Source organism: Palaemon carinicauda, chromosome 19 (genome assembly GCF_036898095.1).
Source record: "Palaemon carinicauda isolate YSFRI2023 chromosome 19, ASM3689809v2, whole genome shotgun sequence".
NCBI classification, from domain to species: Eukaryota; Metazoa; Arthropoda; class Malacostraca; order Decapoda; family Palaemonidae; genus Palaemon; species Palaemon carinicauda.
Genome location: NC_090743.1, coordinates 71,753,087 through 71,772,086, shown reverse-complemented (window position 1 = coordinate 71,772,086; position 19,000 = coordinate 71,753,087). Strand labels below are relative to the sequence as shown.

The following is a 19,000-nucleotide window of genomic DNA, read 5'->3' as shown; positions in this document are numbered from 1 at the left end:
CATACTTTTCCCTTAGAACTACATCACATCTTCCTACTTTAGATATATATATATATATATATAATATATATATATATATATATATATATATATTTATATATTATATATATATATATATATATATATATATATATGTATATATATATATATATATATATATATATATACTATATATATATATGTGTGTGTGTATATATATATATATATATATATAATATATTATATATAATATATATATATATATACTATATATATATATTACTGTAATATATGGGTTATGGAAAAAATCCGCGAAGTGGTGAATCCGCGATGGTCGAACCGCGAAGTAGCGAGGGTTCACTGTATTTTTATCATTGTAAATGGATATAGTGTACAGCAAGAGATATGTAAGTGGCGCGAAGCTCTCTCAGTATAAAGGAGTGGAGGCAATTTGAAATCATCACGCTGCTAGAGTTTTTATTGCGAACGTGTTATTTATCATTCAATGGGTATGTATTGCGGTTCTCTGTGTCACGTGTAAGTGAAACCGCAAAGGGAGTATTCGCATTAAAAGAGGCTTGACTGTATCTTGAACGCAGTGCAGCAGCTCATCTACATGTGCCAGAGCTTTTCGTTAGCACAAGGAGGGTCAAGAGGAGGGTCACAAAGAATACTATCTCAGCATGGATTCATAGAGTCAGCGATCATGCACTGAATTGTGAACATCCTCCCACTCGACAACCTAGAGCTCATGACGTCAAGGGCATAAGCACGTCCTTGGCGTTTAAACGCAACTACTCTGTGGCACAGGTGTTACAAGTTGGTGTGTGGAAGCATCGGACAACCTTCACCGCTTACTACCTGCAACATGTGACCCATAGGAACATGGATACGTTTTCCATTGGTCCTGAGGAGGCTGCACAACATATGGTTTGAGAAATACCTCAGGCTCCTTGATGGACAAGTAGCAGATGGTTGAGGGCATTGGTTACCAGGGATTAGCCTGTAAGAATGTTAAGAATGACTGGATTTTTTTCTTTTCCTTCATTTTCCCCTTTTTTGAGGAACAACACCATGGGGCCTATGCATGCTGAAATAGTTTTCTTTTTTCCTTACAAACCTGTAGCCATTTATACAAATTGGCCCACCATCACCTGTCCCCAAGAAATCCTGCCGGCAATAAAAAGTGACCAGACAACTTTGGTACGTGTGTGTGAGCTGAGTGGTTAGCTCCCCCCCTCCCGAGCTAACTAGCAGTAGGGTACTTTATACCTTGCTAGTAGGTCTTATGGCTAGTGTCAGATTCGCTGTAAATATAATCCCTAATAAATAGCTACAAGTTTACATGTTAGGGTAAATACAGTTTACTTCCAAATTTGTCATGTTATTGGAGTCTTACATTGCTGAGTGATAGTGTTCAAGTGTATTGTGGCCTTCAAGATCTTATTGATGACTATTATGAGTAATTTTTAGTCGTGTATTAAATTCTTAAACCAACCACTGTATATAGAAGGTTCTTTAAGATCTCATTCTGTATACTTACCACAGAGTATCCCGAGTCACAGCCTGCACTGGACGACATAAGGGAGTGTCTTGATAGAACACATCTGAGAGACCGTCTGGTAGAGTCCCTGCGTTCTGCTATACAAGTAAGACCTGTATGATTTGATTGCTATGATTAAGTGTTACTCTGATGCTTTTGTTGACAACAACTTATAATAATTTATGCCAATGATTATTTTTGTTTTTCAAAGTATAAAATCTGTGTAATCATCTTAAATATTGAAAGAAAACTTCTGATAATTTTTCGTAATATTGTATGATGCATTGAGCATGTTTTTATTTTTCACTTTTATCGTATTAGACAAGGATAAGATCTATATAATGTAGATAAAAAAAACGAATAAAAGGTTGAAATGGTAATTTTGAATTCAAATTATTTGACCACAATGGTAGGTGTGTAGCTCAAGTTAAGTGTCACAAATGGACACAGGATACAGGAATAAACTATGGATTAATAAATGATTTGATACAAAGGTACGTAAACCCCAGGAAGTGAATATAACAGACTAAGAGATAGACTTCTATAATGAAAATAAAACAAATGGCAGAAATTTGAGGTAATAATTTTAAGGATTTCAGAGGGAATGCTTAGAACAGTCCGATACTGTTGTTATTATTATTATTATTATTATCATCATCATTATTATTATTATTATTATTGTTATTATTATTACTTGCTAAACTACAACCCTAGTTGGAAAAGCAGGATGCTATAAGCCCAGGGGCTCCAACAGGGAAAATAGCTGTGAGGAAAGGAAAAAAAGAAAAAGAAAATATTTTAAGAACAGTAACATTAAAATAAATAAATATCTCCTATATAAACTATAAAAACTTTTAACAAAACAAGAGGAAGAGAAATAAGTTAGAATAGTGTGCCCGAATGTACCCTTAAGCAAGAGAATTCTAACCCAAGACAGTGGAAGACCATGGTACAGAGGCTATGGCACTACCCAAGAATAGAGAACAAGGGTTTGATTTTGGAGTGTCCTTGTAGAAGAGCTGCTTAACATAGCTTAAGAGTCTCTTCTACCCTTAGCAAGAGGAAAGTGGCCACTGAACAATTACAGTGCTTGTAGTTAACCCCTCAAGAGAAGAAATCTTTTGGTAATCTCAGTGTTGTCAGGTGTATGAGGACAGGAAAATATGTAAAGAATAGGCCAGACTATTTGGTGTATGTGTAGGCAAAAAAAATGAACTGTAACCAGAATGAAGGATCCAGTGTAGCACTGTCTGGCCAGTCAGAGGACCCCCATAACTCTCTAGTGGTATTATCTCAACTGGTGGCTGGTGCCCTGGCCAACCTACTACCTATACTGTACTTAATTCCTCCAGCTTGGCACTGGCTGTGTCTTTTGATCACCTTCCCTGCTGGAGAAGCTCATTTGATGGCATTTGAAGGATCACTGGTCAGTCTGTAGGGATCCGTCAAATTATCCTGTCCAAAAGAGACAGGAGGCTTGAGCCCATCTTCCTGAGGGCTAAATGAGGAAGACTTCCTGACATACAACTGTTCTTAAATATGTCGAAGGAGGGGGGGTTGCCCTAGATGTGGTCAGTGGAAGTACTGTACTTCTGCTCTTCTCCGTCCTGAAAAGCAAGCAGTATTGATGCGCCAGACTTCTTTCATAGGGAAGTAAAAGGAGCGGAATTCCCTAGATCAGTATTTATGTTCCAGGACGGTGCTAGATTCAGAGCCACCACTAACGCAAGTCTCACATATGCAACAAGCAGATTTATATGTGCTATTAGTGAGAATCCTGGAAGGGAGTAATGCTGTCAGTGCACCTCATGCGATGCGCTGTAGGCATTACTGAATGGCCTTTGCATAGTCCATTTGGTCCCTATTTGTACCTACTTTACTGTTTCTACATACAGCACACTGGGATTTTGAGTCTTGGCAATCATCTCGGGGATGCTGCTGAGAATTACTTATCCCCATCTCCTAGAGTAGATGTCAGAAGATAGATATACAACTCACTAACTCTCTTGGCCAAAGCCAGAGTGAATAGAAAAGCTGTCTTCCATGTAAGGAAGCTATCTGTTGTTTGGTGTAAAGGTTCGTAGAGAGGGGCCTTCAGATTGATTGATTGATTGATTGATTTGAGGTTTTCTGGCATCCTGACATCTAAGGTCATTGACACCAAACAGAGACTGAAGGACCCAAACAGCGTTCCCAGGAGAATAAATGACCCGAACCGTGTTCCCAGGAGACAATAACTGAATGAATGAATGATTGATTTGAAGTTTTCTGGCATCCCGACATCGAAGGTCATTGACGCCGATATCTTTTATTATAAATACAGATTAAAAGAATATTCAATTAAAACCAGAAAAGTAAATATAATATAAAAGTTAATAGCATTGAGAAGACCTGCTTCTGAAATAGATTTTAAAATGCCACTAGCATTGTATGACACATCATGTATAAGGATCTTGACAAGGATGAACTTGCCATCCTCACCCCAAACCTCAAACAGATATCTATTTCTTTCTGTGCTATAAGTGGGGCATTCAGTTAACAAATGCCTCATTGTCAAGGGTATCAAACCATTGTCGCAATATGGTTGGTGTTGGCCAGCCAACAGAAACTCGTGTGTCATCCGAGTGTGACCAATGCGGAGACGACAAAGAGTAGTCTCCCATTTTCAGGGCATCCCATTATACCTCCAATGGGATATAACAATCCCAATTTCTCTCATTTTATTTTCGGTTAAAGTATCCCATTGCTTTTGCCAATTGTTAGAAATAGAATTCTTAATTGCTGGTAAAATATCATTACAGAGAATGGGATACCTTCTTGGTAGCAACTCGGCTGCAGCACACTTTGCCAGTGAATTTGCCTCTTCATTATCTGAATGACCTGAACTGCGTTCCAGGAGTGGGTTAAGTTCCAACGGGGGACAAGTCATCGCAAAACTTTGTATGAGGAGAGGCATAGAGGGGAGAGATGCGCCTTCCATGACATCGTTCACAAAGGACCGAACACGTCACCTGGAAAACTGACGCTGAAAAGTGTCTGAGATTTCTAGACATCCTTTCCTCAACTCGTTGCTAAGGGCCTCTCTGAGAGAGGAGGTGTTGGACAGTTTCAAGGCGTGTTGTCGAAGCGAAGCTACAGCTTTGTGAAAGGAGTTGGCATATGGCTGTTTAAGAAGATCGTGTCGTTGAGGAAGTTCCCTTGGAAGCTCCCTCAGGAGCTGCAGAAGGTCTGGTAACTATTCTACATGATACCATAGCGAAGCTGTTAGAGTCATCGATAAGTTCTTGTTTATTCTGACTTGGTCGAGGACCTTTTCACTAAACCGAACGGGGGAAAAGCGTACACCTCTAAGTTGTCCCATCGTTCTTGGAATACATCTTGCTCGAGAGCCTGGGGGTCTGGGACTGGGGAATGGTCGAGTGGGAGCCTGAATTTCAGGGCCGTTGTGAGCAGGACCACAGTCAATGGACCCCAAAAATTTAAGGCTGTTGGGTACAAGATGATTCAAAGACACTCGGAGCCTGCCATCTGAGTGAACCAGTTCAGATTGTCTGCAAGCACATTCCTGTTGCCAAGAATGATACGAGCAGATAGGAGCACCTAGCCGTCATCTGTCCATTTGAGTATTTATACTAATAGATGGTTCTCTAAAAGAGATACACTGGTATCTTTCTGATTCAAGCCAACGGACGAAGATGGATTGGTGCGGCATATGCCCCCCTCACCTTCTTTTGATTTAGCCGAAGAAAGCATCAGTTCCAGAGGGGGGCATGAGGAGATTGGCCTCTTTGCGGAGGTTCTTGTCTGTTACCCACCATTTGCGGTTCGTCTATAGGAGTTGGGAAATTGCGTAGCAAGAAAGCATCTCGAGATGATGTCAAGACGTGCAACTGCTTGCACATTTCTGCTATGAAGGGGGGATCCTGTCCTCCCTCCAACTGCCACCAATCTAGTTGGGGTTGGCCGAGTAAGAATGATATAAAACGGGGAGCCAGGTAACTAGTACCGCTTATGTTATTACAGTATAGCTATTCTCCATACTGATTGCCTTCGAGATAAGAGAGCTGTCGGTAACTACCGAACGCAACCAACTACTCTTAAAGGCAGAGATTAAGACGTTGCTTCAATCTATTGTTGGACGTGTAATATGTGTATGTCTAGCTACGGACCGGTAACATAGAACTGTGAACAGGAAAAGCATATGGGCGTAGCCCGACTTAAGGTCATGTCTGGAACTCAATTGGAGAACGTTGAAAACTTTCATAACCGAGATTCCTCCTTCTTGAGATGAAAAATGTATGTATTTCTTCGTCTCTGATCGAAAACTGGCAGAAGTATTTAATGTTCCCTACTAGGGAACATATACTGTATGCTTATGAGAAGTTTTCGGTCCAAGTATTTGTAAGAGTCTAAGACCTTCGATTGGAAAGAAAGGAAGGAAGTCCCTTTAAAGGCTGAACGTAATACAGTATGTCTGGTTACAGGAAGGTAGACAAGTACTGTAATGTACTGTATAACCTGGTTTCAGTTAAGGAAATAGCTATACAACTTGTTACAACAGAGTTCTGATTGTAAGATATAGCCCTTATTGGCAGAAAAATTGCTTGCACCCATATGTACTTGCCCATCTGCGTTAGCGCATCCGTAATCTTTTCCTCCGAAACGTTTACAATGAATCTGGTTGCGGGAATAATGTATGTGCGACAAAACGCAACATTATTGCCCAAGGAATATTTGATTGTCGACTAGCTGTATTATTTTTTTTTAGGATATGCCCTCAGATGAAATATAGTTATTGAAGCGACTATTCTTCCTTTGGTTTTTCTATCCTCCTTTTGGGAGGGGCTCGCCAACATTCATGCAAGACCAGGTTGTCTGGTTCCCTTGTGGGCGATGTTTGTAACATTCGTAAAAGTAATGAAAAGATGCCCATGCTGTTGCTATTGCTCAAAATCGTACGCTAACACTGCTCCCTTGGGACTAAATGCTTGACACTGTAACCCTGTAAGGGTAAAATAGATAAAAAGTCCCAGAAGCCTATTGTGTAAAATGAGAATTCGTTGTGCTCAGAGGTACAATGACAGGATGTGGCTGACTCAAACAATCGGTAGAAACAGAGTTTGTGACAATAACCTCATGGTTTTGTCTTAGAGAGAGCGCATGCTCCAGGAAGTAGTTCTTACAGCCTTTATGAAGTTTTAACCTTTCCTGTTGAGGTTATGTAAAACTTCTCAGGAACAAGAGTTTCCCAAAAAGTGGGAAATCTAGTATGTGATGATTTTCTTCAACAAAACCATACAGTAGGTTACCATCAACTGCTTTGCCATATGGGGTTGCCATCGAACGCTTTCTCGCTAGCGAGAAAAACTACCGTCTAATGCAGGCAAGACCTGCCAGGGGAAGTGAACTGGAATGTAAAAATTCTTCCTTCTGGCTTCCCTCCTGCCAGTTGAGGGTTTCTCGATGACGAGAAACGATCACGAGCCGCCTGCTAATCCAACCACCAGAAGTGGGAGGGTAGAGGGAAGGTGACAGTGGTTCATTCGAAAACAAAATGATCGGTGCTGGTGAGACCAGCCTACCTGTTACATAGTAATGAGCTGGGATGACCAAGACCGTAGGGGGTTGCTGGTCGACCTTAGAGTTTTCAGAGAAAACTCTTGATCGCGCGAACCATGAAATTCCGCGTGACGAGAACCTAGGGGTTCTATGTGAAAGAAACTCGGAAATTGGTGGAGAACCTTATCGCACAATGGTTACCCATGTAAAGGAGTTAGTATGGATCGTGAATGCATTTCACTCGACTCTAATGGATCGAGAATCCATATTGCACAACCTTAATGGATCGAGAATAAATTTCGCACAACCCTAAGAGATCGTGAATCCATTTCGCGCGACCCTAAGGGATCGTCGTGACGAGAACCCTCAGGAACACTTTGACCGATTCCTAATGGAATTCCTCGGGAATCGTGTCGTGTGAACCCACAGGATTCACGCGACGAGAAGCATGACAGAAACCCAAAGGAACTAAGTCATTGTTACTTGGAGGGAGATGGAAATTCTTAGGCAATGTGTCGTGTGAACCCACAGGCTTCACACGACCAGGGATGACGAGAACCCGAAGGAACTATGTCATCGTTACCTAGAGGGAGAAGGAATCCCTCAGGCAACGTTTCGTGTGAACCCTAAACGGTGTTCACACGACAAGAAAGATGAAAGAACCTGAAGGAACCATGCCATCGTTACATGGGGGAGATGGAATCCCTCAGGCAATGTGTCGTGTGAACTCACAAAGTTCACGAGACGAGAATCCAAAGATTCTCTGTTATATCAGTCGACCGACTCAGCATAACAGCAGTTACGAGAGTCCGAGGGTTCAGTGTGACAAGAAGGAGAGGACTTTCAGCTACGGGAACCCGAAGGTTCATGGTAGCACCCGGAATGAGTGCCCGTAGGCTCAGCGTAAACCGGTGTTGCAAGGCCCCAAATGATCAGCGCAATGGGAAACCCAAGTATCCCTGCCACGAGAGCCCGAGGGCTCAACTTGAGACCTGATGGGTTGGTGCAACGGGAAACTGAGGTTTCCCTCTCACATAAGCCCGAGGGCTCAACGTGGCAAGAGGCACGAGAGCCTGAGGGCTCTGCTCAACTAGGGTTGCGAGAGACTGAAGGATCAACACAACGGAAAACCAAGGTTTCCTTGTCAAGAGAGCTCAAGGGCTCAACGTGACGAGAGGTACGAGAGCCTTGGGCCTCATCGTAACCAAGGTCGCGAGACCCCGAAGGGTCAGCGCAAAGATAGACCAAAACCTCCCTGTCACGAGAACCCGAAGGCTCAGCGAAACCATCGTTGCAAGAATCGACGCAACCAGAACCGTAAGATTCCAAGTCGCAAGTCAGTAAATAAATATCAGATCGTAACATATTTTTCCTTTTAGTATGTTTATTTATTTGAACTTAATTTTATATCAATAAGTACATATTCAAGTTAAAAATCACAATGAACTGTACTGTGTGGTATGTACAATGCACATGCTACTACATATGCATATTAAATGCATTAGCAATTTATTTTCTTTCATTTCAGTAAATAAATACACAAATTGTAACATATTTTTCCTTTTAGTCTTGTGGTTATTTATTTACAATTGATTTTATATCAATAATTACTTACTGTATTAAAGTTAAAAAAACAAAAAAACAACGAACAGTACTTTCTGGTATGTACAAATGCACAATGCTACTAGGTATGCACATCAAACACTTTAGCGATTTATTGTTTTTTAATTTTGGCAATTAAATAAAAGATTGTAACATATTTTTCCTTTTAGTCTAATGGTTATTTATTTACAATTAATTTTATATCAATAAGTACACTCAAGTTGAAATAAAAAACAATGAACAGAACTTTCTGGTATGTACAGACTCACAATGCTACTACGCATATCAAACACATTAGCGATTTATTTTTATTTCATTTCTATAAATAAATAATAGATCATAAAATATTTTTTTCTCTTAATATCATGATTATTTTATTTAAATTTAATTGTATATGGTTTTTATACATTTCTTTTAAAGCTATTGTTATTAGTTATCATATGAATCTCTCTCTCTCTCTCTCTCTCTCTCTCTCTCTCTCTCTCTCTCTCTCTCTCTCTCTCTCTCTCTCTCTCTCTCTAAATAAATAAATAAATAAATAAATAAATGAAATCTTTGTTTCTTTGCAAAGTCTCTATTGAATACTTACTGACTGAGCTGTAATGAATAATTTCCTAAGATTTATAATTAAACACCACAGAGTTAAAACTAAAAAATATCATGCATCAGCAACATGAATGAAATTCCGGTTAAGGTTGTGCGATTCAACACACGGTACAAGTAAATGAAATATGAGAGAAGCATTTCAAATAAAACTTGAAATTAGTATGCTAATTGGAAAATGATAGATCAAGTAATAATTATTTCTTTTAGTAAATATGAAATATCCTTCGGTAGCATGCCTTAATAATAAAGGAGTTACAGTATTTGATCCGAAAATTGAGGTTGACGACGAACTAGGTAGGTTTGATCAACTGATTTGAATGTGAACAATAATTATAATTTCCTATGTTTTTAATTATAAATATGATACTAAAATGTGAACATTACATGCATTTTTATTGGATGCAGTTCAGTGAAACACCATGGAGAGAGAAGGACGAAACAATATGACAAAGGGATCAAGAGACATGAGACATGGGGAGGCAGTAACCAAGTTCCTTCTTCGTGCACATCCCCTCCGCCAAATATACGTTAATGCAAATAAATTAGCGAAATCAAGGAATTTGGGAAATGAAAGAAGGAATGGGAATAGTGAACCCTCGTTTATCGCGGTAGATAGGTTCCAGACGCGGGCGCGATAGGTGAAAATCCGCGAAGTATTGACACCATATTTACCTATTTATTTAACATGTATATTTGGACTTTTAAAACCTTCCCTTGTACGTAGTACTGTTAACAAACTACCCTTTAATGTACAGAACACTTAATGCATGTACTACAGTACCCTAAACTAAAACAGGCACAAATATTAAAGGCGATTTTATATCATGCGTTTCCTAAACACCTAAAAAGCACGATAAAAAATGGCAACCAATGTTTTGTTTACGTTTATCTCTGATCATAATGAAGAAACAAACTCATTTAGTGTACTGTACACATATATGTATACAGGTAGGTTAGTTTTTGCATCGATTATATTGATGTATACAGTATGTTGATTTTGTTATTACCAATGTTTTACTTAATTTTCCTTAGGACTTCCAAATGAAATGTTTTTCTTTATGACGCCACCTGAAACGACGGCGTCATAAAGTACGCTCAGTAAACAACCACGCTCAGAACAAAGAAGGCATTTAACGCGCATGATGAAAGTGATAAATAATGATATTTACAGTAAAAGCATTTACAAAATATGTTATTACAAATATTATTTACCGTATCTATATAAAATCATACAGTACATACTGTACGTAGCAAAGCAGGAAAACAATTTACGAGAGAGAGAGAGAGAGAGAGAGAGAGAGAGAGAGAGAGAGAGAGAGAGAGAGAGAGAGAGAGAGAGAGAGATTGTTTTACGTACGTAAATGTAAATTTTAAACAAAAAAAATATGATAGGCTTTTAAAACCTTCCCTTTAACTTAATGCATACAGTACTAAACTATAAAACAGACACAAATATTAAAATGTTTAAGTAAAAAATAAAGATTGTTACTGTACTCACCACGAAAGAAGTTCAAGAAAAACTTGAATGATGATGGCGATGAATTTGCTGCACAGTAGAAATGATGATGATGAAGCTGATGATGTCTTCTACTGTGCAGCCAATAATAGTATTTTACGTCTCTTCAGACGGAGGTGTCTTTTCCTGGGACACCTCTTAAACTTCTTCCTGAGACACTTCTTCAATTTCTTCTGAGGGCATTGTGATCGGAAGTTGCTGCCGCTGCTTCTTCTTTCGCAAGAGCATCCTGTAGGGAGCCATGTGTTCATCGATCTTGGTGCAGAATTGTACTGAACGAACCATATCCTCGTCCCACTCTTGCGACATTTCTTTCACCTCATTCGCAAGCTTGCAGAGCTTGGCAAGCCGTTCTAATGTTAAGACCGTTTCTTCGACATTTTCTTGGAACTCTTCCTGTGTTTCACTGTCTTCACTGCCCGATTTCGTCAGGTCTTCGAGGTCTGCGGCCGCGTAACTTCTACTGTCTTTTAACATAGTATCGAGAAGCGTCACCTTCTCAGCAATCGTCATCATCTTTCGGTGCTGTTTAGGCTCACTACCAGCCTTAGTAGAAGCAGAAGGCTTGGGAGGCATTGTACAGTAGGGTTTAACAGAAAGTTCAACAAAAAGTTCAATTTAAAACAGTCACGCACAGCACAGATTAAAGTTCACAATTAACAACGTCAACACAGCGATACAGCGGGAGACAAAGTGACCGCGGAAAGAGATGCTGCGGGTTGGAGAAGCGGTCAAAACACCAATCAGAGGCTAGATTACAAAACTTGAGTTCTGATTCGTCATCTATCAGCGCTTGAACCAATCACAACCCGTCTTACAGTACTATGATGCGTTGGTTACCTACTCATAGAAGATGCCCCGCGCATACTGAACGTACGTAGATTAAGTACAATACCGTAATAATAATAAATAATGATAATAATAATAACAATAATAATTTTATTAACAACAACAACAATAATAATAATAATAACAATAATAATAATACAGCTTTACATACGCTATTTTACGCCTCTCTCTCTCTCTCTCTCTCTCTCTCTCTCTCTCTCTCTCTCTCTCTCTCTCTCTCTCGTACGCTTATTCGAAATGTGATTTTTGCAACAAAGAATATTATTGGATGCAGTACTACGTACGTATACATACAAAAGATTCATGGAAAAGAAGCATATCCATTACAGTACACACCATTCTAATATGGTATGACTGCATCTGATTTGCGTTTCATGTTCGATTTAATTTTACTACGTACTGTATACAGTACTGAATTATCGTATGATCACATTCTCTTTTCGTGTTTTATTTCTTTCTGTGCTTAATTATATGTCATATGTAATGCAATGAACAATCAGTAAGAGCAGATATTACTAATTACAGTATTAATGGAATTACAGGTAACGAAATATCGTATTTGGGGTCTTCAGATATTGCGGTATTTTCGAAATTTCCGGAAAATCCGCGATATGTATATATATATGGGTTATGGAAAAACCCCGCGAAGTGGTGAATCCGCGATTGTCGAACCGCGAAGTAGCGAGGGTTCACTGTAGGTGGAATGAGGGATAAGAAAAGGGCTTTTAGAATGATTATTAAGATGAAAATGACGGATGAATGATAAAAAAGAGAAGATGAATGAAGTCGCTAAAAATAGAGAAAATTAAGAGTTGGAAAGATACGTAGTAGATGTGTGTGTGGGAGAGCAATGTAAATGTACGAAAGGGTTTTGGGAAGGAATTGGGAAAAGGATTAACGATATAATAATAATAAGTGACGGGCAATGATATTGGGAGATATATCATACTAAATTATATCAGTGAGGTAATTATGTGAAAGTGAATGGTCATATCAGTGAGATATCATGAAAATGAATATAGGTTGATGACGGACTACACTAGGTTGATCAGCGGATTTGAATGTAAACAATGCATGAGATTATAATTCGCTATGTTTTTAATTATAGATATGATACTAAAATATGAATATTACATGAATTATTATTGGATACAGTTAAGTTAAGCTGGACCCGTGACTGGGCTGGCCTATTGAGGACACCGCAGCCCACCCCACATGGGGAGGCCCCTAGAAAAGGTGGGGTAAACATCGGACACGGCAAACCCGTCTGGTCAGCTCACCGCGGCTGGCGGACATCCCACTAATGCGGTCGAAATAACAAGAAAAAAATATTAACCTTAGGTGCGTGGAACATCCGCACCCTCCAAGACGTGACGAACACCAACCGCCCGGAACGACGTACAGCCCTCGTCTGCAAGGAGCTAGCCCGCTTCAAGGTTGATGTGGCGGCTCTTAGCGAGACCAGACTACCCGAAGAGGGCAACATCAGGGAAGCTGGAACAGGCTACACCATCTTCTGGAAAGGCAAGGCCCTAGAGGAGCCTCGCATCCACGGTGTCGGCTTCGCCATCCGTTCCCAGCTAGTGCAGCAGCACAACCTCGCTCCCAAGGCCATCAGTGAGCGCCTGATGACTGTCCGCATCCCCATCACGCGGGACAGACATCTCACCCTGATCTCTGTCTACGCCCCGACTATGACCTCAACCGATGATAACAAAGCTGCCTTCTACACCCAGCTCAACCGCACCATCCAGGCAGTGCCCGCCAATGACAAGCTCGTTGTGCTTGGCGACTTTAATGCCCGAGTAGGCAAAGACCATCGCCTGTGGGAGGGAATCATCGGCCGCCATGGCATTGGAAATTGCAACGCCAATGGCCAACTCCTACTGGGTCTGTGTGCAGAACACCAACTTGTGGTAACCAACACCATCTTCCAGTTACCAAAGCGACAAAAGACCACATGGAGACACCCACGGTCTAAACACTGGCACACCCTGGACTACGTCCTGACCAGAGCCAGAGACCGAGGAGACGTCCACATCACCCGATCCATGCCCGGAGCGGACGACTGCTGGACGGACCACAGACTCCTCATCTCCCGACTCTCCGTGACGACCCTACGACCACCCAGAAGGGCACCTGACAGCGTACCACACCAACGCTTTGATTGTAGTAAGCTCCGCAACCCACAGGTGGCACAGAACTACAAGGAGGCCTGCGAACAATACCTCGCAGACCCTGTGGGTCAGGCCACTGTCGAGCACCACTGGACCACCCTCAGAAACGCCATGGCCCATGCCGCGGAGGAAACACTAGGCTACACCACCAAGAAACGGCAGGATTGGTTTGATGAGAATGATGCTACCATCTCTCTTCTCATTGAAACCAAACGACAAGCACGCCTGACTTTGGAAAACCAACCAACAGCAGCTAACAAATGTGCTCACAAGGTGGCTGAAGCTGGTTGCCAATGAGGTATCCGTGAAGCCCAGAACACCTGGTGGCAAAGAAAAGCTGCAGAAATACAGAGTTTCGCTGACCAACGTGACCTGCGCAGCTTCTATGCAGCAACAAAAGAAATATTCGGTCCCACACGGTCATCAGTGGGCAGCCTGAAGGACGCGGATGGGGCCACGACCATCACCGACAGCGAGGGCATCCTGGCCAGGTGGAGGTCTCACTTTGAGAACCTCCTCAATGACCAAGCAGACACCCCAGACGATCTCCTGCGAATGACCCCGCAGCATCCCGTCCGTCACTGGATGGCACTACCACCCTCCATCCATGACTTCAACAAGGCCCTGCAGCGCATGAAGCCCGGCAAAGCCCCAGGGCCAGACAACATCCCGTTGGAGCTCCTCACTCACGGTGGCCCCGGCTTGAGGAACCGTTTGATGCTCCTTATACTGAAAATATGGGAGACCAAGACCCCCCCCAGTGACTTCCGCGATGCAAACATCGTTACCATCTTCAAGAAGGGAGACAGGGAGAACTGTAACAACTACCGGGGAATATCACTACTAAGCATCGCGAGTAAGATTTTCGCTCGGATTCTCCTTGACCGCCTCCTTATTCTCGCAGAAGACGTCCTGCCAGAGTCCCAGTGCGGCTTTCGACCTTCCCGCGGGACCATAGACATGATCTTCTGTGCGCGACAACTACAAGAGAAGAGCCTCGAACAACAACAGCCCATAATGTTCATCTTCTGGGATTTGAAAAAGGCCTTCGACAAAGTACCTCGACCTGCCATGTGGGCTGTCCTCAAAAGATATGGCTGCCCACCCGATTTTGTCAAGCTGGTGCGTGCCCTCCATGATGGAATGGTTGGGAGAGTGTGTCACCAGAACTCTCTTTCAGACCCATTCCCCATCAACGGCGGCCTGAAGCAGGGCTGTGTTCTGGCCCCGACGTGTTTCTCGCTATACACCGCAGCAATGCTCAACGAGATTCCCCCAGACACACCCTCAGTCGACCTACGTTTCCGCATGGATGGAGGCGCTTTCAACCTCGCTAGACTCCGCGCCAGAACCAAGACCACCTTGTGTGCAGTGCGAGAACTGCAGTATGCTGACGACAATGCCACCCCAGGTCAGACGGCAGAGGACCTGCAGTCGTTAGCTGATGCATACAACTCTGCCTACGAACGTTTTGGGATGCAAGTCAACTCAGACAAAACCAAGACCCTCGTCCAACATCCACCAGGACTGATGCTCCCCAACTTCAATACCACAGTGAATGACCAACCGTTAGAACAGGTGGACCAGTTCTCCTACCTAGGGAGCATCCTAACATCAGCTCCCACAAGCAAAAAGGACGTGGAGAACAGGATCAGGGCAGCCCACTCCGCCTATGGCCGACTCAACTGCCGCGTATTTAACAACCACGCACTGACAATGACCACCAAAATAATGGTGTTCAGGGCAGTAGTCCTCTCCACGCTCCTGTATGCATGTGAAACATGGACGCTATATAGAAACGATATTAAAATCCTAGAACGCTTCCAACAAATGAAACTGAGGCAGATCTTGAAAATCCCCTGGGAGAGCCACACCACCAACATTGAAGTCTTAGAACGTGCCTCGCTGACCAGTGTGGAGGCCACCATCATCCACCACCGCCTCCGCTGGATATGACACGTGCATAGGATGGATCCATCTAGGCTCCCAAAGAAAATATTCTACGGAGAACTGACCCAGGGCACCAGACCACGAGGAGCCCCGAAAATGCGCTATAAAGATCAACTAAAGCGCACCCTGGCTCTAACTGACATCGATCCTTCCTCATGAGAAGAAACAGCCAGGGACAGGAAAACCTGGAGGAGTACAGTACACCATGGCACCGTGGACTTCGAGGAGAGGAGGAGACAAAATGAGGAGGCTAGGAGGAGAAGAAGGAGAGAGCGATTAGAACAGCCCCGCCCACCACCTACCCTCCCTTGTGAACACTGTCCGCGACTCTTCCACCACAGACTAGGACTTAACAGCCACATCAGGCATAAGCACCCACCCCACAGATAGGAGGCTGATGGCTAACGACAGAACCCAATACTCGGACACGAGTGGGCGCCGACGACGACAGTTAAGTGAAACACCAGTTTAATCAAAATCCGGTTTATTCCAAATATAGCTGTAATTTTGTACCACAGTTAATGGGTATACACTGTACAGAGAGTGCTAGGATCAGCTGGGTGTAGAGATAGATAGTGGAGCGCAGCACTCCCAGCGTAAAGGAGCACAGGCTATTAGAAATCTTTGCCCTGCTTGAATTTTATCACATCACCTTTTCTTATATTTTCTTTGAGTGTTCAGTAATTCTATGTTGCAGTTCTTTTTATTTACCTTTGTATACCATTTAGGTAGTAGGTTGGCCTGGGCACCAGCCGCCCGTTGAGATACTACCGCTAGAGAGTTATGGGGTCCTTTGACTGGCCAGACAGTACTACATAGGACCCTTTTCTGTGATTACGGTTCTTTCCCTTTGCCTACACAGACACCAAATAGTCTGGCCTATCCTTTACAGATTCTCCTCTGTCCTCATACACCTGACAACACTGTGATTACTAGACAATTCTTCTTCACCCAAGGGGTTAACTACTGCATTGTAATTGTTGTAATTGTTCAGTGGCTACTTTCTTCTTGGTAAGAGTAGAAGAGACGTTTTTAGCTATGGTAAGCAGCTCTTCTAGGAGAAGGACACTCCAAAATCAAACCATTGTTCTCTATTCTTGGGTAGTGCCATAGCCTCTGTACCATGGTCTTACACTGCCTTGGGTTAGAGTTCTCTTGCTTGAGGGTACACTCGGGCACACTTTTCTATCTAGTTTCTCTTCCTCTTGTTCTGTTAAAGTTTTTTTAGTTTAAATAGGAAATATTTATTTCAATATTGTTACTATTCCTAAGATATTTTATTTTTCATTATTTCCTTTCCTTACTGGGATATTTTCCCTGTTGGGGTCCCTGGGCTTATAGTATCCTGCTTTTCCAACTAGGGTTGTAGCTTAGCATTTAATAATAATAATAATAATTATGTAAGACACTTTTTTTCCTACTTGCAGTTACTATATTTTCCTTTTTTTGTAAAGTATTAACATACTGTTTTCTGAATTACAGACTCGGCTCCTGCATCCTGGAGTAAATACAACAGATGTTCTTCATGCATACATATCTGCAATTAAAGCCCTTCGTGTGCTTGACCCTAAGGGCGTCTTGTTGGAACTGGTATCTGAACCAGTGAGGTAATTAGAATCAGTCTGTATGATCAAGGAATGAGGCTTTTGTATTATAATTTAGATAGGGAATTAAAAGTGCTGCTAATCAAGCACCATTTATACAACCAAGTGAGAATGAAATTGAATGGAGCCATGATAATCCAAGTATTCCTTATTGATATAAAAAATCATTATTTAGTAACCTTATTTATTACAGGCAATATCTTCGAGGTCGGGAAGACACTGTCAGATACATCGTTACGAGTTTGACAGATGAAAGCTGCTCTGAGCTATCCGAAGAGTTGCTTGTCGCAGCACCCTTAGTGCTTGACGATTCCCAGAGCGAAGATGACAACATGGATAACTGGGAGACCTGGACTCCGGATCCTGTGCATGCTCATAGCTGTAGGTTGAGTTTGAGTTCTTTATATTCACTTTCCAGTATAGTAAATAATCAATTGTTCTGTAACTGAAGTATAAACCTACACTATTTATATTGGTATTACTTTCGGTGAAGCTGAAAGGACACACAATTAAAATTTAGTGAGGGTTAACTACCCATCCCTCTAGTTAGCAGGGGATGGGGGAATAGCTAGCTACCCCCTTCACTCACACACTTTTGACTGAGTTCACTTTGCTTTTGGCTCAGATGGAGAACGGTTGTTGCTGCTGCTCTTCCTCCTCGCATTTATTGGACTGCCATTAATTATGTTTATGCTTTTACTTTTCAGCGTTTTTGCGTGTGTTGACTTCCTGTGGCCATACGTACCTGCCCTGGTTCTGAGTGCCCCACCTTTAGTTCTTTTATGACTGCTGAGGACACGGATCCTCACAGCCTGTGCCCGGTCAGCAAGGGTCAATGGTGTGATGAGTTGAACAAGTGTAATGAGTGTCGTGAGTGGTCTGCCTCCCAGTGACAAAGATTAGGGCAACAACATAAGAAGAAGTCTAGGTGGGACTCTTCTCCTTTGAAGGAAGGTCACTTCAAAGGAAAAGAAAATTAAGGTTTCCTCTTCCACTTTCCAACCTTCCTCTGGAGCTCCTGCGCGGTCGGCCTCCTCCAGGGGACCGTCGAGCAGAAGTACAGGCCACTTAACTCTGGACAACCTTGGTCCCTGAGAGATGGAGTAGCTTCCCCTAGCAAAGCGGCCCTACCTCTCCCCCTGGGGATGACCATGTCACTTTCTCCCTTGTTTCTGGTTTGACAGTCCTTGGGTTTACCGGGTCCACTCTGTAAGGAGGCCCTGCTGCAGCTGCTGCACTGGGGTGCTGGTTTGCAGCGTACGTCGGCGACGGAGGTGGCTTCTTTGGTTCTCGTCAACGTTGTTGTGTCGGAGAACTCGTCTACTGCCCTGCCTGCCAACATTCCTGCCTCTTCTGCTTCTTCCGCCGTTGCCAAAGACTGTGGTCCCCCCCCCCCTTGCTGAACATCCTTTGGGGCAGGGCAAGAAAGTCCTAGCCATGTCTCTCCTGAGAGTGTTTCTCCCTCCCGAGGGAGTTCTCTCAGAGAGACTCCCCTCTTAATGAGAGAATGCCTTGACGCAGTCATGTGGTTTCTTCATATTGTTGAAGAATTGTGATGGGCAAGAGGGCTCTCGAACTTGGGGAAATTGCTCCCCAAGTTCGAATCTAAATTTCT

General features: G+C 42.6%; 1 protein-coding gene across 1 annotated transcript in view; it reads left to right on the top strand.

Annotated features, from left to right (window-relative positions):
- LOC137659063 (anaphase-promoting complex subunit 2-like) overlaps window positions 1-18,145 on the top strand; it is a 200,081-nt gene extending 181,936 nt beyond the window's left edge. Inside the window, exons 8-11 of the mRNA XM_068394153.1 lie at window positions 1,528-1,628; window positions 17,264-17,388; window positions 17,579-17,766; window positions 18,093-18,145. Of these exons, the coding sequence (XP_068250254.1) occupies window positions 1,528-1,628; window positions 17,264-17,388; window positions 17,579-17,766; window positions 18,093-18,145 (467 nt within the window). The remainder of the gene's footprint in view (window positions 1-1,527; window positions 1,629-17,263; window positions 17,389-17,578; window positions 17,767-18,092) is intronic.
- The last annotated feature ends 855 nt before the right edge of the window (window positions 18,146-19,000 follow it).